The sequence below is a fragment of the Gossypium raimondii genome, chromosome 11, assembly GCF_025698545.1.
Source record: "Gossypium raimondii isolate GPD5lz chromosome 11, ASM2569854v1, whole genome shotgun sequence".
Taxonomy (NCBI): domain Eukaryota; kingdom Viridiplantae; phylum Streptophyta; class Magnoliopsida; order Malvales; family Malvaceae; genus Gossypium; species Gossypium raimondii.
The window spans coordinates 51,155,739-51,176,247 of NC_068575.1; the positions used below are offsets into that span (position 1 = coordinate 51,155,739).

Below are 20,509 nucleotides of genomic sequence, written 5' to 3' on the forward strand. Positions count from 1 at the left end.
ACGCAGGATTGAGTACATACGTTCGGTAACCAGTGATGAATTGACGGATAAGTCCATAGTGGATCCATGGCAAAGTGTGAAACGTATGTATGGTATTTCAGTGAAGAAAACCATATTGAGTTGTGAAAAGTAGTTATGGTATTTCGATAAAGAAAACCATACTGAGTTGTGAAGAGTAGGTATGGTGTTTCAGTAAAGAAAACCATATTGAGTTATAGCAATGTGAAATATTCAAGCAAATCGTGGCACCAGGCAAACGATGTACTCAAATCCGTAAGACGATCCTTAATTTGACAAGTATTTGTAGTACAATTGAAGCTAAATGTTGGAATATAAGTTGACATCTAATATTGAGCTCGACTAAGAAAATTCATTATTTGATATTGTGGTTGGCAGGAAATGTTACATTATATATATTGTGAAGAATTATAAAAGCATGTTAATAATTTGAAAGTTTTAATTTTTTTAATGAAATTTTATAACTCGGTTCAATACGTTTACAGTTTATTTTTTCTGGTAATGCCTCGTACCCTATTCTGGTGTCGAATACGGGTAAGGGGTGTTACAGTATTTCTCTTACAAATCCCCATTCAATATTGGTTATATCGAACGGTTTGTGATCCAATCTAAATTTTATAGTTGGAAAACTTCCACCTATAACCACCTATAAAATTTGTAAAAACATAAGATTGTAGAAAATATTCAGAAAAATATTTTTGGAATTGAGCCTGCTGGTTACAGATGATTCTATTGATTTTGTTGAATATTTCTACCGGTAAAATCTGTCTAGATTTGTTATATAAACAGATTCTAAATACCTTATTCATAATAGGATTGTTTTTTCCTTTATGAATAAAATATTAAAAATATCAAGAAGATTGTTTATCTCCTTAATATCCATGATATAGAGTTGAATTCATCCCATTCTCTATATAAAATAGATTTTAGTAATAAATCTTCACTTCATTTTCCTTAGTTGTTTTTTCAACTAAAAATAATGAAAACTATGTAAGAGCTCTCTTGAAATTGGCTCTTTGATTTGAAATATGAGTTTTCTATATCTCGTTTATAAAACTATAAAATTCTAGTGATATACCAGGATTATAAAAATCTTTTATTTTTGAAAGATCTTTTGTTTCTTGAATTTGTTGTTGTTTCAACAAATTTTCTGCTCCCATAATAATTTCAGCATAACTGGTTTGTGCTGCCAAATTTTGATTTTGGGACCATTGTGATTGACTCACCTTTTTTGGGGTCAATGAAGAAATGTTTCCAATTGGTTGGTTTACCATTGGATATTTTAAAGCATTTGTTCAAACTGGTTGGTTTACCATTGGATAAGACACATAATATCCCTAGTTAGGATAAAATGGTATTTGAGTAGGTACAAATCCTTTTTTGGAGTTTGATTCTGCTTACCCTTTGTTGGGTTTTTTGTGAACGGTAGTCCATTCACCAACTATTTCTTGTAGAGTTTTTTACCTCTATCCATAGGGCCTACTAAGATAATCAACAATTATTAGTAATAAATCACAAATATTTACTTACTAATAATTTATTGGTGTAAAGTTTTGTTACACTCAATATCATTATCTTTTATAAGTGATGTTTCTACAAAATTGTTTTCTATAGATAACCTTACAAAATTTTTATCAATAGTAAAAGGTAAATATTGACATATAAAATTATTTCCTAATAATATATCTCCCGCATTTTAGGAAAACATAAAATCTTAGGAATTACAAATTTAACATTGTTTATGTAGATTGATATATTTTGGCTTTATAATTAATTATGGTTTTATTACCATCTATACCTATTATTTTATAGGTTTTCTCATTAATTCCTATTTTCTATAGGAATTATATTTCTTCTACAACTACTTATTGTAGCTCCAAGATCTATCAAAGCATTCGAAAATATTTTTTATATTTTCTAAATTCAAATGTAATTTCAATATTTATTCCAACACTTAATTTTTATTAATTGTTGAAGTTTGAATTTCCTCCATTCTAGTGTTTCTAGAACTTGGTTCAAGGGAAAAATAGGAATATTAACCGTTTTAATTCCTATTGGTGTCTTGTTTGTACTAATATTATCCTCTTTTTCTTCTCGTTGAGAACTAGAGGGTAAAATTAGTTTTCATTTGTATCTGGTATACAATTATTTTTAAAATATAGTCTATTACCGAAGACATATATTTTGTAGTACTTATTGGTTTAGAAGTACTATCTTTACTAATTTTTCTATAATCCAGTCTTTTGGAATTGATAGATCCCTTAAATCTAATAATTTCAATTTGTATTTTAGTAGTAAACTGTTTGGTTCAAAGAGTTTAATAATTTTGTTATTAATCTCTTTTATTTCTACTTCTGTCGTATTCGTATATTCATTAATAGAAGTCAAACTGATTGCTAGATCTTCTGCTAAATCATTTATTTCAGAATTTTTTGTCTGAACTTTAAGGCATAAACACTCTTCTATTAGAGGGTCTGTAATGGAAATAAAGTAATTTGGTTTAACTTTAAATCCTATTACACCTGTGTGTAGATTAGATTGAATTCCTCCAATAAGTGTTTTTACTGGGTTTTCAAATATTTTATCTAAAAGAACCGCTATTATAGGAATATCATAACCTCTCCTAAATAAGGCTCTAATAGTAATCATAATTATACCTAAGTGTATATATCTAACTCGAGGATATTTCTTTTAATCCTCTTAATTTTATCTTTAGTAAATAGAAAATTTCATTAATCCTCCACGAGTATCCTTAGCAATGTGTTACCGCTAATTTTCTCTATATGTCTCTGAGTCTATATTTTGAACTTAGATATTTTATATATTTCTTCTTTAGAAATATGGTTTTATTAATTTTTCTATTATTTCATCGAAAAAGTCTTTTCTTCTCGATTAAACTTCCTAGTTTAATATCCCGTTGTTCGAGATTAGGAATTTCTTCTAATTGATTATTAGAACTACTTTCTATGTTAAACATAAATATATTTTCATCATGACGCTTTGATTCTAATTCGATATTAATTCATATAATATTTCATTAGGATTTGTTTCCTCTTTATAACATATTTCTAAATCTTGTTTTTCGGGACTTTTATTTATTTTTCTAACTTCTTTTCTTTTGTTAGAAAAGTTTTTGACTATATGACCTATCTTAACACTTAAAATATATTTAAGTTTTCTAGAAGTTTTTCTTCTAAAAGATGACTATTAGTATAACCAAGAAACTTTTTATAACCTGGTTTCCATTTAACTAATTTATAGTATTTTTTCTTTTTATGCCTATGATGAGTATTAGGTCTTAATGTTTTATATCCTAATAAAGTTTTACTAAATGATTTTCCTGTATTTTCGAGATTTAACTTATTTATAGTTAAGTTTTCTATTTTATTAGTCAAAATACTAGTTGTATTTTGATCAAAAGCTATTAGATAGTTATTTGTTTGAGTATCCGAATCTATTTTTCTTTTTCCAAAAGGATCTGTTGGTTCAATATCCATAGGTTCAGGAATATCTATATTTTCATCTTCAGATGAAGTGTTTTCTTCATCAGAATTATGACTAATGACTTTTATGTTTTCATCATGATCTGTTGAAGTTTTTTCTTCATCAGATTGATTACTAATTTTTATATCCTGATCTGCTGAAGTTTTTTCTTCATCAGATTGATAACTAGAACTACTGTCTGTAGTATCATATAGTTTAGCATATAATGATAATTAAACAAAGTAAATAGATCTTTATGTTTTTCATAAAGTTCCTCAATTAACTTTAAATATTCTACTTGTTCTAATTTATCATTACTATTAGTAAATTTTTCTTTCCAATGTTCTATAAGGGTTTTATAGGATGGAAATCATATTTTGTTGTTTTCCAAATTTTTATGTTTTTTATAATTTTTAACATAGATTTTTATAATTTTTAGAAGTAGATGATTCATCTGTTGAAGTGTTTTCTTCTTGAGATAAAGCTAATATTAGTTACTATTACCGTAATATAAAAGACCTAAATCTACATCGATTCTATATTATTATTTATAACTTTGATCTAATTTATTATTAACATTAGTTAATATTTTTTAGACTCACTATTTAAATTTAAATTTTTACTTGATTAAAATATTTACTTTTCTTCTATATTACTAACCTTTTATATAATTTATTAAAATAAAAAGAAGTCATATCTACAAAACTATTTATACCATTACTTAGAGATGAAATATTGTTTTCATTTCTAGAGTCTATATCGTAATATGATCATAAGTTTTATCTTTAAACCGACACTCAATTTGCTCCATAATATTTGTCTCGGTACCGAGACCGGCTCATATCTTAACGTCTTCACACAACGCCTAAACGTCCTCCCTGGACTCAACGGCAACAAGAAGACAGACTAACAGATATATGTTTTGAAACAAATAACTGTGAAATAAACAGAAATGTAAATCAAGAATAGAAACTTACCATAAATATTACGATATTAAAAACTAAAAATATTATGCGACATTTTCAGCTCGAAACAAGCAAAGGTGATACGTGCATCATGAACATGCAACATATATGCATGTAATAGTTTTCCTTTGGTTTGGTAGCAAAAGAAAAACATGAGCTTAGATAAGGTCCTGAGTTTTTGAAAAGTTTAATGCATTCAGTTTTCTAGGTTTACCCTTAATAGCAGGGTCAACCCAAAAACTAAAATCCCTTTTGTTGGGCTTTATTTTCATTATAGCCCATTTGTTTATCTTCCCAATCCCCCTAACAAAGAAAACTCCCCAGATGAAAATGCCATTAAATCGTTCAAATTCTAATCTCAATTCCTGATTAGGATATATCCTTTTTCTTCAACAGTTTGTCGGGTGCTACCTTAGCCTTAGCAGGTAATCTTTGCAGTTTCCACGCTCTTTCTTTTTTAAGCTATTCTCTTCAGATCCGAATTTATTCACTTTCGATTTCCCTTTTTCTCACTTTCTTGGTTTCCCATTCTCCACTTTTTGTTTTCATTATTTCTTGAACTAATTCCCTTCATTTCTTGAATTAGTGCAGATTTTAAAATTACCCAAACAGGTAAAACACTTTGTTTTTCACACTTGTTCGAAGAAGATTTATAGGGCTTTGGTTATCCCATAATTGAAGAAACATGAATCCTAGACGGTCAGTTTAATCTCTATTTGTGCGAATTTTCGTTACCCCAATGGTTTGGTCGCTTAAATTGCTTGATTAGATCTGTTTGTAAATAATTGGCATCTATAAGCTATTTGAAAAGTTTACCTAATTAGTTGCCCCATTCCATATATGTTTTATTGGTTTATCCATGATTCACATGTGATCCAAAGAAGGTGTTGCGATTATAGTGATGTTCTTACATCAAAATTTTCAATCTTTTTTTTTTAATGTGAACTTGCAATCTAATTATAAATCTGAAGTGATTGGATCATAAGTTGCTCTTTGGTTATCTATCTTGATTGTGCCTTCAGTTTGTGGAATAGTTATCCTTATGGAAATATTGTGGCAGTCTACTGAGATCTGCTTTCATGCAGGGACATGCGTAACAACAGAGTTGCCCTCTTTGATGGCATCGAGGAGGGCGGCATAAGGGCCACTTCTTCTTACTCGCATGAAATTGATGAGCATGATAATGAAAGAGCAATGGAAGGATTGCAGGATAGAGTCAATCTGCTGAAGAGGGTAAGTATGGTCTTCGGTGCTAATTGAACCCTTCTATCTCATGCCATCATTAATCGCATTGTTCGTCCGGTTTATCGAGCTATATAATAAATAAGAGCTTCTTAATGAGCTTTTTTTAACTATTGAGAACCTGGATAAATGGGATTTTAGAATCTTGTCATTATATGTAATAGAAGGATCCTTTTACATTCTTGAATTCCTTGTCCTTCCCTTTTTCGCCGATTTAAATCTTGAAGCTCATTCTTTTAAAGAGTATTGAAGGTGGTATGCTCGACTTAAGTAATATATATGACAGTCTCTTGCACAAATCTATGTTTTATATTGCTATAGGCATTTCTATTATTCAGGATTTTTGGCTCTAGCATGTTTCAGGGTAGATTTTCAGCTTGAATCCTGATTCACTGACATGTTCTATGATATCATAATATAATATGTCCTGAATGTAACGCATATTCTGACACAATCTCACTTCTATAGCTTTCAGGCGACATACATGAGGAGGTGGATAGCCACAATCGCATGCTTGATCGGATGGTATGTATGCAGCAGAATAAAACTATCTTCCTCTGAATTTAATTGGTTTTTGATGCTGCTGATGTTAACATATGGCACATGGTTCGTAACTAGGGAAATGATATGGATTCATCAAGAGGAATACTCTCAGGAACCATGGACAAGTTTAAGATGGTATAAGAACTAGCAAACTCTTCTCTTTGTGACTTTGAATGGCATCTTTTGCTTGCAGTTTTTGTTTCTTCCTGTTAAGCGTGTGGATGTGTTTCTCTGTTTTGCTAAATCGATTGTTGATGTCATAACAATGAATTCGGTCTGCCTTTCAGGTATTCGAGACCAAATCAAGCAGGAGAATGTTTACACTTGTGGCATCTTTTGTGGTTATTTTCCTTGTTATATACTATCTTACTAGGTAACTAGTCTGTAATGTATGTGATGTGATACAACTGCAAGCTTTATATGAGAATTTGGAAGACCCTTATTCTAGTACATCGTGTTACTGTGAACAATGCGCTTCCTACTTGTATGATATCGTGGCATGTTTGTATAAATATGTTTTGATGTATCAAACAAACAGGCCTTTCTTAGCATGAACTGGTTAGCAGTGACATAAACAATATGCTCATTCATCTATTCCTGTCAATGGCTGTCTTCCAATATTCTACTTATAACTGAGCCACTGTCATTTGTTTCAATTTTTTAAATTTGAATTTTTGAGTTCCGAGAAGCATTTTAATGATTCTTCATCCTAAAGGTTAAAGCAATTAGGTTGTATGGTGGATTTTGACCCAGAATCACATCAATGCAAAAAACGAGACCTGCAATTACGGGAGGTCAAGTCATTAACTTCGAAGTTGATTAATCCTTTTTCACTTTCAATGAGATGGTAGAGATTGGCAGGATTCATCTAGTTTCCAATTTCAAAGCTTTGCCGTCCCAATAATTCCGCCTAAATTTGCCAGTTTCCACACCTACTACAGTCGTCACCCACACTGATTCTAATTCTATCTGTTGTCGATACTTGAAAAGGATAAGCCTTTGAATGGTATGACATCCACGATAAGTTTTTTTGACTTTTGGTAATAAAAAAAAAAAAAGGAATCGAGCGCATGCCTGTAACGTGGCAAAAAAGGAACCCACCTGACACCCTTGGGTCTCATATATATACTATATAATTAATAACATTAAGCAATATCAATTATAGCTCCTCCTAGTTAACTAGCACCTGGCTTGTTTATGTTTTACTTCACTTAGCCAGAGTTTTAGTCCAGTCATGTCTAATTCAATAAGATAAATAAAACAAAACCTGGGTTTTAAGTAAGATTTGATGGGAGTCTGCCCACAAACTAACTTTGATGAAGTGCCGGCCCCGGCCAGGCTGAAATTTTCGAGCTCAGCTTTGACAATTTTGTTCACTTAGTCGTAACAGCACTTTTGTAATTGCTACTTAAGATACAATTCTTCCCTCTGCTGAAACCATCTTACTTTCTTCATTTCTAAACATCCACAATAAATATTTGCTTTGTTTGGTTGCTAATTACGTGTTGTGGTAGAACATACTTTTAACCTTTAGGTTCCTCCAAGGGGTTTTTCTCCCATTGTTTTCTATTTTCAGGTTCAATATTTTAGCCTCACGCAAGCTGCTGATTTTATTGCAACAGTGCTTTAATTTGAGCCAAAGACTTTTTCATTTGTCAAAGGAATTCAGGATTCCAATCTTAAACTCAAACTCTATAGATAGTCTATTCATTTGAAAGTTACTTAACAACAAATTAATAGAGATGAAGTTTGGATTATTGTTAAAATTGAATAATTGTGACAATGTGATATATCAAACTCTTTTAACAGACCAAGAATTATAGAAGATATTTTGCACTACAATGTTAATTTGACATTTTGATTAAAAATGCGTAACTGTCAATCAGCTATAACTTTTGAAATTATGTAAATTGATTACTGTTAAACTAGCAAGAAAATGAATAGGTGCTGCTTTAAGGGTAAGAATGCATGGTATTTTTTGTCTTTGTATCAGCTAAAATTAGCATATACTTATCAACTTATTCATAAACAACTACAGCCTCTAATTGTTGGGGGGGGGGGGGGTTGAGATCTCCATTGATTCACCCATTGAAAGACCAAATCAGCTTAAAGTTTTTAGCAACTTTACATAAACAGTAGAGGCACTGATGATATAAAGTTGGCACTAAATACGGAAATGACTTGCAGCTGTCAGCTTACGGTGCTGTCACAGTGGAAATATAATACAAACAGACGCATGATCCAGTGAAATCAAAGAGACATTCTTGATGTATAGCCTACTGAATCTCCTGAATTCCATAAGGTGACAAGAAATGATGATTTATTTGTTGGATACTGCCAGTTCAGATATGACAGAAAGCAGAGTCTAAAAGAATTCGTCTAGGAACATTTGTAGTGAAAACCCACTTAGTTCACGACAGGATGGGAGTAATACTCTTTGCTTTTATATTCATCTGCTTTTCTTTTTCACTCGATTTGATTGACTACCCCACTCTTATTTGATCATTAATGCTACTGATTTTACCACAACTCTACCTGTTTTTTCCCTCGATCTGTGTAAAATCTAATTTCAATCTCCATCGATATGTATATATTTCTTATTTATCTTAACATCATGAAAATTTTCTCTCTGTAGTATGTATATATGTATATATATACTCTAGCACTATCGTAAATCGTAATATGCCTCCAAAATGATATTTTGGTTAATTGAATAAGATAAGCGGACAACTCATGGATGTGTGTTTGAAGGTGGAGGAGATTGCTGGATCTTGCTGCTGATGACCATTCAACCCTACATGTGGTGTTACTTTTTCAAATTGTTGATTTGCTTTGGCTCTCCGGAGGGCACATATGGCTTGACACGTCAAGGTTACATCAAATTCAATATTATTTTTTGTCTCTCAGTTCTGCTAATAATCTCGGAAGCGCTTTAAAGTAGCTCAACAGGCAGAAGGCAAACTTTTCACTTTACTCATGACTAATGGCGTATAAGTTATTTATGCGGAACCCGTAAGGCTCATGACAGAACTGAGTGACGTCAATACAAATTTCGGACTTGCTGGTGTACCTTTCGACCTATGAAATCATAGGGCTCTCAATAGAGTTTAGGCACATCAACACAAACACAAAAAATAATTTTACTTACATATATATACCACATCTAAAGATCTATCAGAGTATCTAACTGAATGTTGTTGGATCAAATTACAATAACAGTCTAGAAAGAGAAAAACGATGGGTTTCGAAAAGTAGATTCACGTTAAAGAAGGAAAGGTTCCCTAGTACTTAATCATGAAATGTGGCTATGAAAATATGGCCTTATAAGCGGAAACTAGATCGTATCTTCCATATTTGAACCTTTTCGCCATGAAAATATATGCTACTGCTGATGATGAAAGTTGGAGCAAAGACAAAGGATCAGTGATTACGCACTACCTAACATAAGTAACTTCCATGGATGACATGAGAAATGGAAATCCATTGCTGTAAACAAGTATCAATAACTTAACACCATCTGATCATGATCTTTATAAAAACATCCATGCTAAAAGGTCTATATAACTTTTTTGTATGTTTGTTTTTTGCATTTATGTATGCATGTAGGAATAGATGTACATCAAGACAAGGAACCACTGTTTACTTTTGGTTTGGATGCATAACAACGAAGGCAAATAGTAGAGTATATTTTAAAAGATTTTGAAAGGAAAGGCATATGTTTCCATGATGGGGTCCTGCAACTCAACTGCCTACATGGGTTTATTGCACCAGAAAACAAGCTTAATACATCCAAAATAAAAAACCTAATTCATGAACAACAGATTTAATCTAACGTAATAGGATTAATAATAGAAAAACCCTACCGGGAGAATTCTGATTATTACTTGTTTTCAATTTCATATTATTAGTATTTGTCTAAATCATGAGGCTTTTCACATCAACAATGATTCCTGGGGCAACTATAGGAAAGGAAATTAGGGTTTCCAGTATACTCTAAAAACCTTGCAAACAAAAAGGGCTGAAAATATATATGCAAGTTAATAGCCAATCTCCTAGCTCCATATCTATGTCTACTAATAATTTCTCAAATTATTAATGGAACCATAAGAAGATATATAATTCAAGTTTCCGACTCCATTAAAACATGAAATTACAGAAAATTTCCAGATGAGTACTCAAATGGGAGAAAACAAGATAATGCAGAAGGACACATATATAAATAATAAAGAAGAACATCTTACAGAATCCATATTTTTTCTTCTTTCTCCTCATTATTCTTCTTACTTGGTGTCTTCTCGGTCGTAATCGCCATAAAAATAGGCCAAAATTCATACATTTATCGATGTGGAAGAAACAACTTGATCATGTAGTAGTTGTAGTATTGTACCGTCGACATCAGCAAACATATATATCCTTCCTAGCTTGTAGTACTTCATAAAGAGTATCCACAACTATTGTACTGTACATATATAGAGAGGAGGTTTCTTAATTTATTAGTATTAGCTATTATGAAACATTATATAAAAATATACTACGGATCATGACCTAATCGAAGCTCCAAATCCAATTCATCATCTTGACTACTTCCATGATCAATCTTCTTGTTTTCATCAACATGGGATGGACCGATTCGCAAGTTTAGATTCCTAGGCCAATCCTCCTCTCTAAACGGATTTAGATACCGTGAAGAATTGTTCACAAATAATTCGTCCCCGTGGGGTGGGTGGGGGGGTCTGAAATCCCAACCTGATGAAGCTGGGAAAAAAGCTTGATAACTTACGTAATGCGGCTGATAGCTTTGGATTATTGGCAGGTATGAAGAAGACGATCTAAGGCTTGCATAATTCTCATCATCCACTTTGCCCGAAACTATAGGAACTGAGTTAGGCCTACTGCTCTTGGCTCTATCTTTTCTGTGAATATTCATATGCCCTCCCAAGGCTTGTGCTGTCGTGAACCCTCTCTTGCAAAATACGCACTCGTAGGACCGGCCACTGCCCACATCATCGTTGCTTTGCTCCGACCGATCGGATTCTTCGCTCGAGCTCTTGGAATCTTCATGCTGATGGTTGGTTTCCATGGAAAGTAGTGTCAATTAGGAATTAAGAAATTAATTTGATAGAGGGATTAAATGTGCAGTGAAACACAAAGATGGGGGTATTATAAGGAAGAAAAGGTGAGAAGAAAGAGATAGACAAGAGACAAATAAAGGACATAGGCATTGGGTGTCAAGATTTACTGAGAAAAAGTCTCTTAGATGCTAGCTTTGAGTGCTTTTCTGTTAGCCGGCTGTGCTGGTTAGATCCGTCTTTACAACACATTCCTTAAATATTTTTTTATCTGCCTATTTAATTTCTCTCTTGTTGCTTTCATCCCCATAATCTTTGATTTCTTACATATTAACATTGAGGCCTAACTCTATAGTTAATACAATTTGCCAATTACTAATATTTGTGTGTCAAATACGTTATCCTATAAAACTTTCAAAATTAACTTTGGATCCCTATTTCTTTACTCAAGTCATTATAACCTTTTCTAAGTTAAATTTATAGATGGAAGGTAAAGCATTTTGTTTTTATAATTAACACCAAAGAATGTTCCATCTAGAATTAATACTGCTATATTTAGACGTATTCATTAGTCCATGCTTATGAATTTTTTCATAAAAAAAAGAGAGTGAAATAGCCTTAATCAAATTAATCATAACTGGTGCATATATAAAATAGGTATAATGAAGCCTTGCTTATGACACTGGTGACGAAAGATGTAGGAACCTTCCTGCAGAAATATTTTATGAAGGGAAACAATGTATTTTTGTACTTTGCATTTGTCCTCGAGTACAAGCTTTTTTCCATGGGAAACACTTATATCTTTTAACCACTTCGATTTACGTTAATTTCAACCGATAAGCATATAAATATATTTGTATTGGAAAAGTTAACTTGATCACAGTTTTGCTTTGATCACCTTAAAATACTTTAGTAATAAAGTAAACCCAGAAAGTAAAGGGTAGAGAAAAATCTGGGGTTGATGATTGAAGAATCTTAGAATTATCTCAAGTTTTGAATTAATGATATGCATAAGTTGGTAGCTGCGTTATCAAAATATGTCTGGCATGCATATACATTCTTTGGTTTTATCTCTATGGCATGGAGCAGCTAATGTCCACCAAATTGAAGTTGAGTCATTTTCCTATTTCTCTCCTGCTAAACATATATATCTGTTTATATATATAGTTGCAGGCCAACATTTTAATATTAAAGAGTAGGTTAGATATGTTAAAAGGGCAGGTTTGCTTGGTTATACAGACATGGGAAAATGGCAGCAGTACAAAATTTCCACCAATTTTATTTATTTATTTATGTATTTTTAATGATTACAAATTCCTTTTTGAATTAATCATCTATATATCCAGGGAGAAATTTTTTTTTAACTATATACATTTAATACAATCTTATTAGCTAACTATTAGAAATACTGTAATCAAATCGTTGAGGTGAGAAAATACAAGCAAAATATTGTGCCCAGAAAAGTGGTTGAGGGAATGGTAAGATAGATGTAATTTGATTGAGCCTGTGGTGAGAGGGAGAAAGAGATGATACCAAATACTATTAGAAGGATGGGAAGAAGAACAAGGACGACAATAACGTGACTGCGATCGACCTCTATGATTCTGAATGTACCAAATAATTTTTTATTAAATTTAATTTTACATCAAAAGTGAACTAGAGACTAACTAAAATAAAAAATAATTAATTTTTTTTTTACAAAATAACAAAGGTTCTTATTAAGATTTTTTATATTTTATATATATAAAATGTAATTTAAACCCATAATAATATATATTTTTTAAATTTGGCATATGATAAGACTTAAGGGTGTTTGATAAAATAAATATTAAATAAGTTTTAAAGTCTCAATTTTATTATTTCAAGTTAATTTCCTCACAACTTAAAAAAAAAAAGAGAGAGTTTTGATCAAAATTCATTGGACATGTGTAAGCATCCCACAATTCGATTGGATTAAACAAAACTATTAAATCCGTAAAAAGATTTTAGCAAAAGATAAACATCCGTTTAAAATATAATTAAAATTGGGCTTCAAAATTTAAACCACAAGCCCAATTCACTATAATTCAATTCTATTAATCTAATGTTATATCATCATTAACAGGTAAATATTTAAAATATAAAATTGTTTCTTTTTATCTTTTAATAATAAAAATATATTTTTTTAAATATTAAATAAAATAATATATATGTTTAATAAAAATTTTGAACCTCAATGTTTGACCTATTGGCTATGGGCATTTACTCCACAACTCACTTTGTCAGTTCAAGGCGTAGTGTGTATGTGATAGTGATTTAAGGCAAAGTAAGAAAAATTCAACATTAAAAACCATCTTAAATCAAAGTATTTTGATAATTTATAGAATGCAAGTTTAAAAAACGTGGTTAATTGAAGTTGCCTTGAGGTTGAAATAGCCAGAGAGAAAACACTTCCTACAGGAGGCGTTTTTCACTAGCATGTGGCAGGAAAACGCGTACTGCAAGAAGCATTTTCACTGCCATGCTAGATGAAAATGTCTCCTGCAAGGAGTGAAAACGCTACCTACAGGGAGTGTTTTCTCTTTGGCCATTTCAACCTCTAAGCCAACTTGATTGCTTTTGCCTCTGAACCCGTGCAACTCGAGAATCTTAGGATAAAAAAAATTCTCTTTTTATCCCGCCCCATCCCCTATATAAATGCATGTTCCAATTCCCCTAATTCAGTATCCTAAATTGTTTTTCTTTTTTCTTGCGTGTTGAAATTTTTAGGTTTAAAGATTTATTTCTCTCACTTTGAGGGAGACAGTCATAGTTTTAAGTTGTGTTTGGGTTCATGGTGATGTCATGGAGCTCAATAACCTACAAATTTCACTTGTCCTGTGAGTATGGCAGCATCACCTGAGAAACCGAGATCGCTTTACAACTCGAGGTCCAAGTTGACAGTGATTATATCGTCTCGGGTTGAAGCGTAACTAGGGTTTCAAGGTTGCAAAGGTTATGTTGTATAATTGGAGCCCCAGTTGACAGTTGTTATGTGGGCACAACAACCAATTTCTCCTCATCAAAGAAGCATGCTTTATGAAACCCACACAGAAGTGCGAGGAAGAAAAACGCAGGGGCCTTCCAGTATAATCAAGTAATTTGTGTTGTCCATGTCCACCATAGGCAATGACCTTGTTAGTAAAACCTATTACACCCCAATTATGTCACAGGTTATAATAATGGGGTCATCGTCTTTGGTGGACATGGATAAAACAAAATACTTGATTAGACTAAAAGACCACTGTGTTTTTCTTCTTCGTACATTTGTTTGGATTTTATAAAGCATCAGAAAAAATTGATTGTCGTGCCCGCATAACCACTGTCAATTGGGGCCCTATTTATGCTCCATCCTTTGACAACATAACTTTTGTAAACTTGAAGCCCTAGTTGCACTTCAACCCCAGACCGTATAATCACTGCCAACTTGAACCTTAAGTTGCAACGTGATTCGGCTTCTCGGGTGATGGTTCCATACTCACGACACCACCGTAAATTCAAACGTTCTTTAAAACTATAACTATGTCTATCTCAAACAGGGACAAGAATAAATTTACAAACTTTTAATTTCGAGCAGCAAGAAAAAAAGAAGAAGAAAAAAAAAACAATTACAATATAGCACTATTTTATGTCATATTACGTGCAAAAATAATTATATTTATCTAATATGAAAATAAAGTGATGTATTTATTTCTCTAAATATGTATGGTTGAATTACAATAAAATTTCGTGTATACATTTAAACCGCGATTAAAGTTTCATGTGTATAGTTGCACTAAATCAAAATTCATGTATTAAATTACACATTAAATCAAAATTTATGTACAACTTTGTATAGATAATATAATTGAAAGATAAGTTTACAGGATTAACTTTTTTTAATAAATTTTATTTTTATCCAAGTCTATTTTTTAATAATAAAATTTTTATTTAAACCTATAAGCCGAAGTTTAGTGTGTTGATCTTCATCGATTGAGGCTCTCTTTCTCCTATTAATTCTTTGACTTCTTTGTGATGTATTGAGCATTTACTAAACACAAGATGAATTGTGAATAAAACAGGCTATTTGGTGAACATGACACATAAATATCGATGCTCCTGCTTTAATATCTAATTCCAATTTTCAATTTCAAGGACAAGAAAATGATTAAATTTAAATAGTCATCAATTGACAATTGAAGCTGTTTAAAGTATATTAAAACCATTTAGGCTTCTAATTTAACTTAATCAAATTCCAACTGTTGTAATTTGTTTTTTAATGGTGTTATAAGTTATTTATTTGGCACAACACAAAATAATTTTTTCAACTGTTTGATGTGTTGTTTTCTGCGTTTTGTTCATTAAAATATAAAATAAGCATTCAACATTAGAAATGAAAAGGGTAAAGAAAATGTTTTTTTAACAAATAATCGATTATATATTTTCAGTAAATGTCAATTAAAGTTGGTTCTCAACCAAAAAAAAAAAGATTATTTGGATTGGCTGTCCCAAGAAAGAATAATGAAAAGAATTTACAAGTATATGATGAAAAAAATACAGAAAGTAGAAAATTTTGATCAGATTAGTATGTATATTTTTGAGTTTTGGATTGCTGAAGTTGTTAGCTATTAAGAGCTCATGTCTTCATCATGAGACCTCTTGGCAGTGGAAGCCACCCCAAACTCAGCCACAACGCCGGGAAATACAGCAGGAGAGTGCATAACATTACCGGCTACGTTAATGACACCCAGCTTGCAGACGCCACCTCCTCTTCCAGGGATGTTGGTGCATGGATTGGGACCCGATGGTGTCACCGGTCCTCGAGGGAGTGATTGAACCACAAGCTCCCCATCCAGTGGCCTCATTGCTCCAACTTGAATCCAAGCTACTAATAACGACAAAACCAATAGAGTTCTGAATAGGTTTTTCCTATTGGAGAATGCCATCCCCTTTTTTGTTTTGGGAAAAAAATATTTTACTTGTGTATATTTTCAGTGTTTTCTAGCTCGAGTATTGAGGAGAGAGTTGATATGCTGAATTGGCTGAGAATTGTCAAGGGGGTTATGGATTTATAGCAATATATTGAGCCGTGTTCCCCCATGTTTATTCTATGGGTGCGGTTTGACTGCAACCTTCAAGGACTTTTTAATAAAATTTCTGAATTTGACTAAGCCATGGTTTGATGACTGAAACGAGTTGGAACTGATCAACAACACGGCACCTTCACACAGTCGTAAAAGTGGGAAATGTTTGACAATAGTACTTGTTTATTTTGTTTTCAAAAGAATGTAGTCATGGTTTGATCATCTATATCCACCCCCACAAATTATATAATGTGAAAAAAAACAAAACAAACTATATTGGAAAGTAGAGAGAATGAAAGAGAGAACATAATTTTGTTTTTATTGCTAATTGAAATGAAATCATCTGTGCTAATAAATTCGAAAAGAACCTTTTCCTACTCTTGTATGCCTTCAGGTGCAGAGTTTTTGGTAAAAAAAAAGAAAAAAAACAAAAAAGGCTTCAAATCAACCCGCAACAGTCTTGGCAAATCTTATTCCAAACTTCAAAATCAAACAACGGCATGAATTTAGAACAAGGCATGAATTTAGAACAAGGCAACGACCGCATCATTTGACAAAACTTTAAAGATTGATTTGAATATTTCAAGTCATTTCCGGAATAAATAACCATATGCTGTTTGAACAATGAAGGGTTTTGACTTCAGAGGCCAGAAAACATGTCTGCATTCACAAGATAGTCACACCTTAAATTTATGGAGCAAGTGGCTGCCTGAGATGGCTGTGCCTACTTTCTTGATGAATTATCATAATCAAGCGTAGGCTTCATCTATTTTTGTTGGCTATTTAACATTTAACTGTTCATATATAGAAAAGTTTAATCCTAGCTCAATATGAGAAGAGGAACTAGAAAAATTATGCAAGGAATACAAATGAAGTGTAATGGTATACAGATTGCAACTTGCAAACCAACACAAGGAAATATAAGATTCTATGCCACAACCCCTGATAGAATTTCTAATTGGAAGTCTTTAAGATGTAGTACAAGCTAAGAGTGTTCCCTTGTCATGCATCTAATCCATGCACTCTGGGGGATACATATCTTTTAAAAGAACTAAGGTACATATGATTCATTGAAACAAAAGGCACTAGCCACTAATCTGTTAGTCACTGCAGAATCCCATTTTTCTACAAGTTGATGCACAGCATTCGCTTAGATGCACATTATCAACACAACTGTTACCTGATTGGTCATTTAGATAAAGCATCCAACAGTTTTTCCTTCAATTGTTCGGCAGCACCACCTGGGGCTCCAATGGTGAAGGTGTGAACAATCTTGTCATTATCTGTTGTTGATACGTCAGATTCACGTGCTGCAATTTGATTTTCCTTCAAAGCTTTTAAGACTTTAGAGACTGGGTGAGCATCCAAAGGGTAACGCATTGTCACAACTACATCTTCGTGCCTTTGCTGGAAATCTATGTCAGGCATTGACAACTGCTTTTGCCCATTGTTTACCATCTCCTTCTCAGTTTCTAAGACCCTAATCTTCATCTGGAGGTCGGTGATATAGGTAATGGCATCACCAAGCAGAGAAGCCTTGTCCATCTTAGAGATATTAGGGACAACAGCCCTTAATGCATAGAATCGCTGGTTAAGCTTTTCCCGCCTCTGTCGCTCTGCTTCAACATGATTCAATGGTTCTTCTCTCCCATTGGCTGGCTTCCTTCCCCTCTTCCTTGGTTTCCGCTCATCAGGTAAAGAAGGTGAGTCATCTTTAGGATGCTCCACGCCAGAAATTCTTGCTTGTGTATTCAGACCTCCAACAAGCAACTGTGGAAACAACTTTGCTTCACTATCACCTTGACATCCATTAGAAGAGTTACCATAAACTTGATTGGAACCTAGAGCTTGAACGTCGTAAGATTCCAACATGAAGCCTGATTCATCTTCCATTTTCGGAGAGAAGTTAATACTAATTGACTGAGACTTCGAACCACCCAAACTTAGTTCACGTCCAAATATCTTTGGTACAGTTTTTGCCTGTACAGAACTCGATCCACCAAACATAGCACTCACCATCTCCACAGCATTCTGATCTTCAGGAATCAAATTGATGGATCCAAGCTCAACCACACCAGACTTCACAGGTACAAAAACCACTGTTTGCAATCCAGCAGATCTAGCTAGAAATGATCTTGATTGATAATGATCTGAACAACAATTCGAATCTGAGGACCAAATTGGTTTGCTTGACTTATAGGATTCTGCAGGACCATATGATGCATCACAATGAAATTTAAAGAACATCGAAGTGAGATAAAACATTTCCATATCCGACACGCCATCCAACTTAGCAGGATAGTTATCCTCCTCTGACCCACCAAAGCATGCACGAAGCTTCTGGAGTACCTGCTTTCTCACCTCATTTATCTTCTCAACCCCTTCCAATTTGGCATCCGCTGAGCAACTTGCATCACCAACTCCACCAAGCTTAAGATCCCGGCAATGCCCATCACCCCAAATCAAGATCGATCCACCAGATTTCAAGCTTGACACTTGCCAGTAAATTGCATAGTTCCAATTTGACCTCTCTACGACCTCGCAAAGCTTTTGTTGCAGACCCAAATAACTAGGTGGTGGAGAGATGAAATCTGACAACATGTTCTTAGAAGCCAACAATATCAAGTAGTCGCAGGCTTCAGTGCCCAAAACAGATTCCACCTTAGCCTTATCTTCCTCATTTGCCCAAAACATTTCACCCATTTCTTTATTACAGTTCAGAATTAGGTAAGGAAAGCCCCAATTATAACAGAGTAGCCAGTAGCTATGACATAAACCCTATAAATTCCTAAACCATAATCAACAGTGCCCATTCAACTCAAGCACTTAAAATATCCCAAAAAAACCACATCTAGCTGAATTAAAATCCTTAACCTGCAATTCGACAAATTTCTTAACTACTTAGCAGATTTTCATCAACATTCAATTTCCAAAACTAACAGCTTCTGAAAAAAAATCATTCCAATAACTAAATCTCAAAAAAAGAACCTATCAAATAACCAAATCAGAAAGCAAATGCAAAAGTCAAAGGCTTTAAAGGTAAGCATAAATATGCGAAACCCAATAAATAAAAGAGAAAAAAAATCCTTACTTGAGATGGAAAACTAGTGGCTTTGAACTTGAGCAAGATTCCCCTGCCTCACCTGACAACAATAAGGCTTTCAGATCTCTCAAAATGTTAGGGTTTCTTCTTCTTCTTCTTCTTTTTGTTTTTTTTGCAAATTCTATTTATTTAATTTAAAAATTCGGTTCTTATCTCTTAAATTTATCGGCATTTATTGATGCCACGTCAGGGGTCCCAGCATATAAATTGCTTTCCATCTGATTTTTTAAAATAAAATTTTAAAAAATCACTGTCACGTGAAATTAGCGAGAAAAACGCCTGCTTTTTTATATGCTTAAACGTCAATGGAAGAAGGAAAGCGAGTGATTTGTTCAATTGTTTGGGCCATTCTTTGCCCTCTTATTTCATGGGCTGAAACGCCGGCAATTTTTCTTTCAGGTTGAGCAAACCATCATTGGTTGGAAGAACAGATAAAGAGGTCCTTCTTAAGACACTGACTCAGGCTTTACCTTTCTTCTATGTCAGTGTCTTTTTTCTCCCTTCTTAAGTACTTGGGATGATATTGCATAAATTCATCAACTCTTTTTTATGGGATTCATCCAGCATGCACCTTTACATTGGGCATATTGGAAAACGGTATCAAATTAAATGGTGTATAATTGATTTTTTCGGTAGAGTGAAAAAATGGTATAAAGATGATAAAAGAAAGGTTGAGTGCTACCAATAAAAAAAATTGAATTAAGACGTATGTTGTGATACATTAATTTAAAGCAATGACTGTGAAAAGCTTATGGCTTAAGTATAGTATTCAAAATTTGAGGGGTCAAAATGTAAACATGAGTAAGTTAAAGATCAAGAATGAAAATAACTCAATTTTTTTATGACATGGAATTGTCATGCAAGGACTAAATTGAATACGTGTAGAAATAAGAGGGACTAAAATTGAAATTTACCAAAGCGAGTAGTGACTCAAGGATGAGATTTTGAAGAAACATGAAGGGTAAAATAGTCAATACCTAAATTAGATAATTATATGGTATAATA

The 20,509-nt window shown here is 32.9% G+C and overlaps 4 protein-coding genes across 7 annotated transcripts; 1 reads left to right on the plus strand and 3 right to left on the minus strand.

Annotated features, from left to right (window-relative positions):
- Window positions 1-4,724: 4,724 nt before the first annotated feature.
- Window positions 4,725-6,802, plus strand: LOC105803179 (bet1-like SNARE 1-1). Of its 2 annotated transcripts, XM_012635217.2 has the most exons (6): window positions 4,725-4,891; window positions 5,058-5,165; window positions 5,552-5,699; window positions 6,177-6,233; window positions 6,327-6,386; window positions 6,539-6,802. In XM_012635217.2, exons 2-6 carry the CDS (start codon window positions 5,152-5,154, stop codon window positions 6,626-6,628), a joined length of 369 nt encoding a protein of 122 aa, XP_012490671.1. In that variant the 5' UTR covers window positions 4,725-4,891; window positions 5,058-5,151; the 3' UTR covers window positions 6,629-6,802. The 2 variants fall into 2 exon arrangements, with proteins under 2 accessions (XP_012490671.1, XP_012490672.1); XM_012635218.2 differs by lacking the exon at window positions 5,058-5,165 and having other exon boundaries at window positions 4,771-4,891.
- Window positions 6,803-10,363: 3,561 nt separating this feature from the next.
- LOC105803177 (zinc finger protein KNUCKLES) lies at window positions 10,364-11,542 on the minus strand. 2 transcript variants are annotated; one of them, XM_012635215.2, is made up of 2 exons: window positions 10,797-11,542; window positions 10,364-10,710 (listed from the first exon to the last, which is right to left on the minus strand). In XM_012635215.2, the coding sequence occupies exons 1-2, from the start codon at window positions 11,329-11,331 to the stop codon at window positions 10,703-10,705; spliced, it is 543 nt and encodes a 180-aa protein (XP_012490669.1). In that variant the 5' UTR covers window positions 11,332-11,542; the 3' UTR covers window positions 10,364-10,702. The 2 variants fall into 2 exon arrangements, with proteins under 2 accessions (XP_012490669.1, XP_012490668.1); XM_012635214.2 differs by having other exon boundaries at window positions 10,364-11,542.
- Window positions 11,543-15,796: 4,254 nt separating this feature from the next.
- On the minus strand, window positions 15,797-16,371 carry LOC105803178 (uncharacterized). The gene has a single exon (XM_012635216.2). It carries the CDS (start codon window positions 16,261-16,263, stop codon window positions 15,946-15,948), a length of 318 nt encoding a protein of 105 aa, XP_012490670.1. The 5' UTR covers window positions 16,264-16,371; the 3' UTR covers window positions 15,797-15,945.
- Window positions 16,372-17,232: 861 nt separating this feature from the next.
- Window positions 17,233-19,658, minus strand: LOC105803176 (transcription factor bHLH3). 2 transcript variants are annotated; one of them, XM_012635212.2, is made up of 2 exons: window positions 19,493-19,658; window positions 17,233-19,275 (listed from the first exon to the last, which is right to left on the minus strand). In XM_012635212.2, the coding sequence occupies exon 2, from the start codon at window positions 19,102-19,104 to the stop codon at window positions 17,590-17,592; it is 1,515 nt and encodes a 504-aa protein (XP_012490666.1). In that variant the 5' UTR covers window positions 19,105-19,275; window positions 19,493-19,658; the 3' UTR covers window positions 17,233-17,589. The 2 variants fall into 2 exon arrangements, with proteins under 2 accessions (XP_012490666.1, XP_012490667.1); XM_012635213.2 differs by having other exon boundaries at window positions 17,233-19,389; window positions 19,493-19,633.
- Window positions 19,659-20,509: the final 851 nt, after the last annotated feature.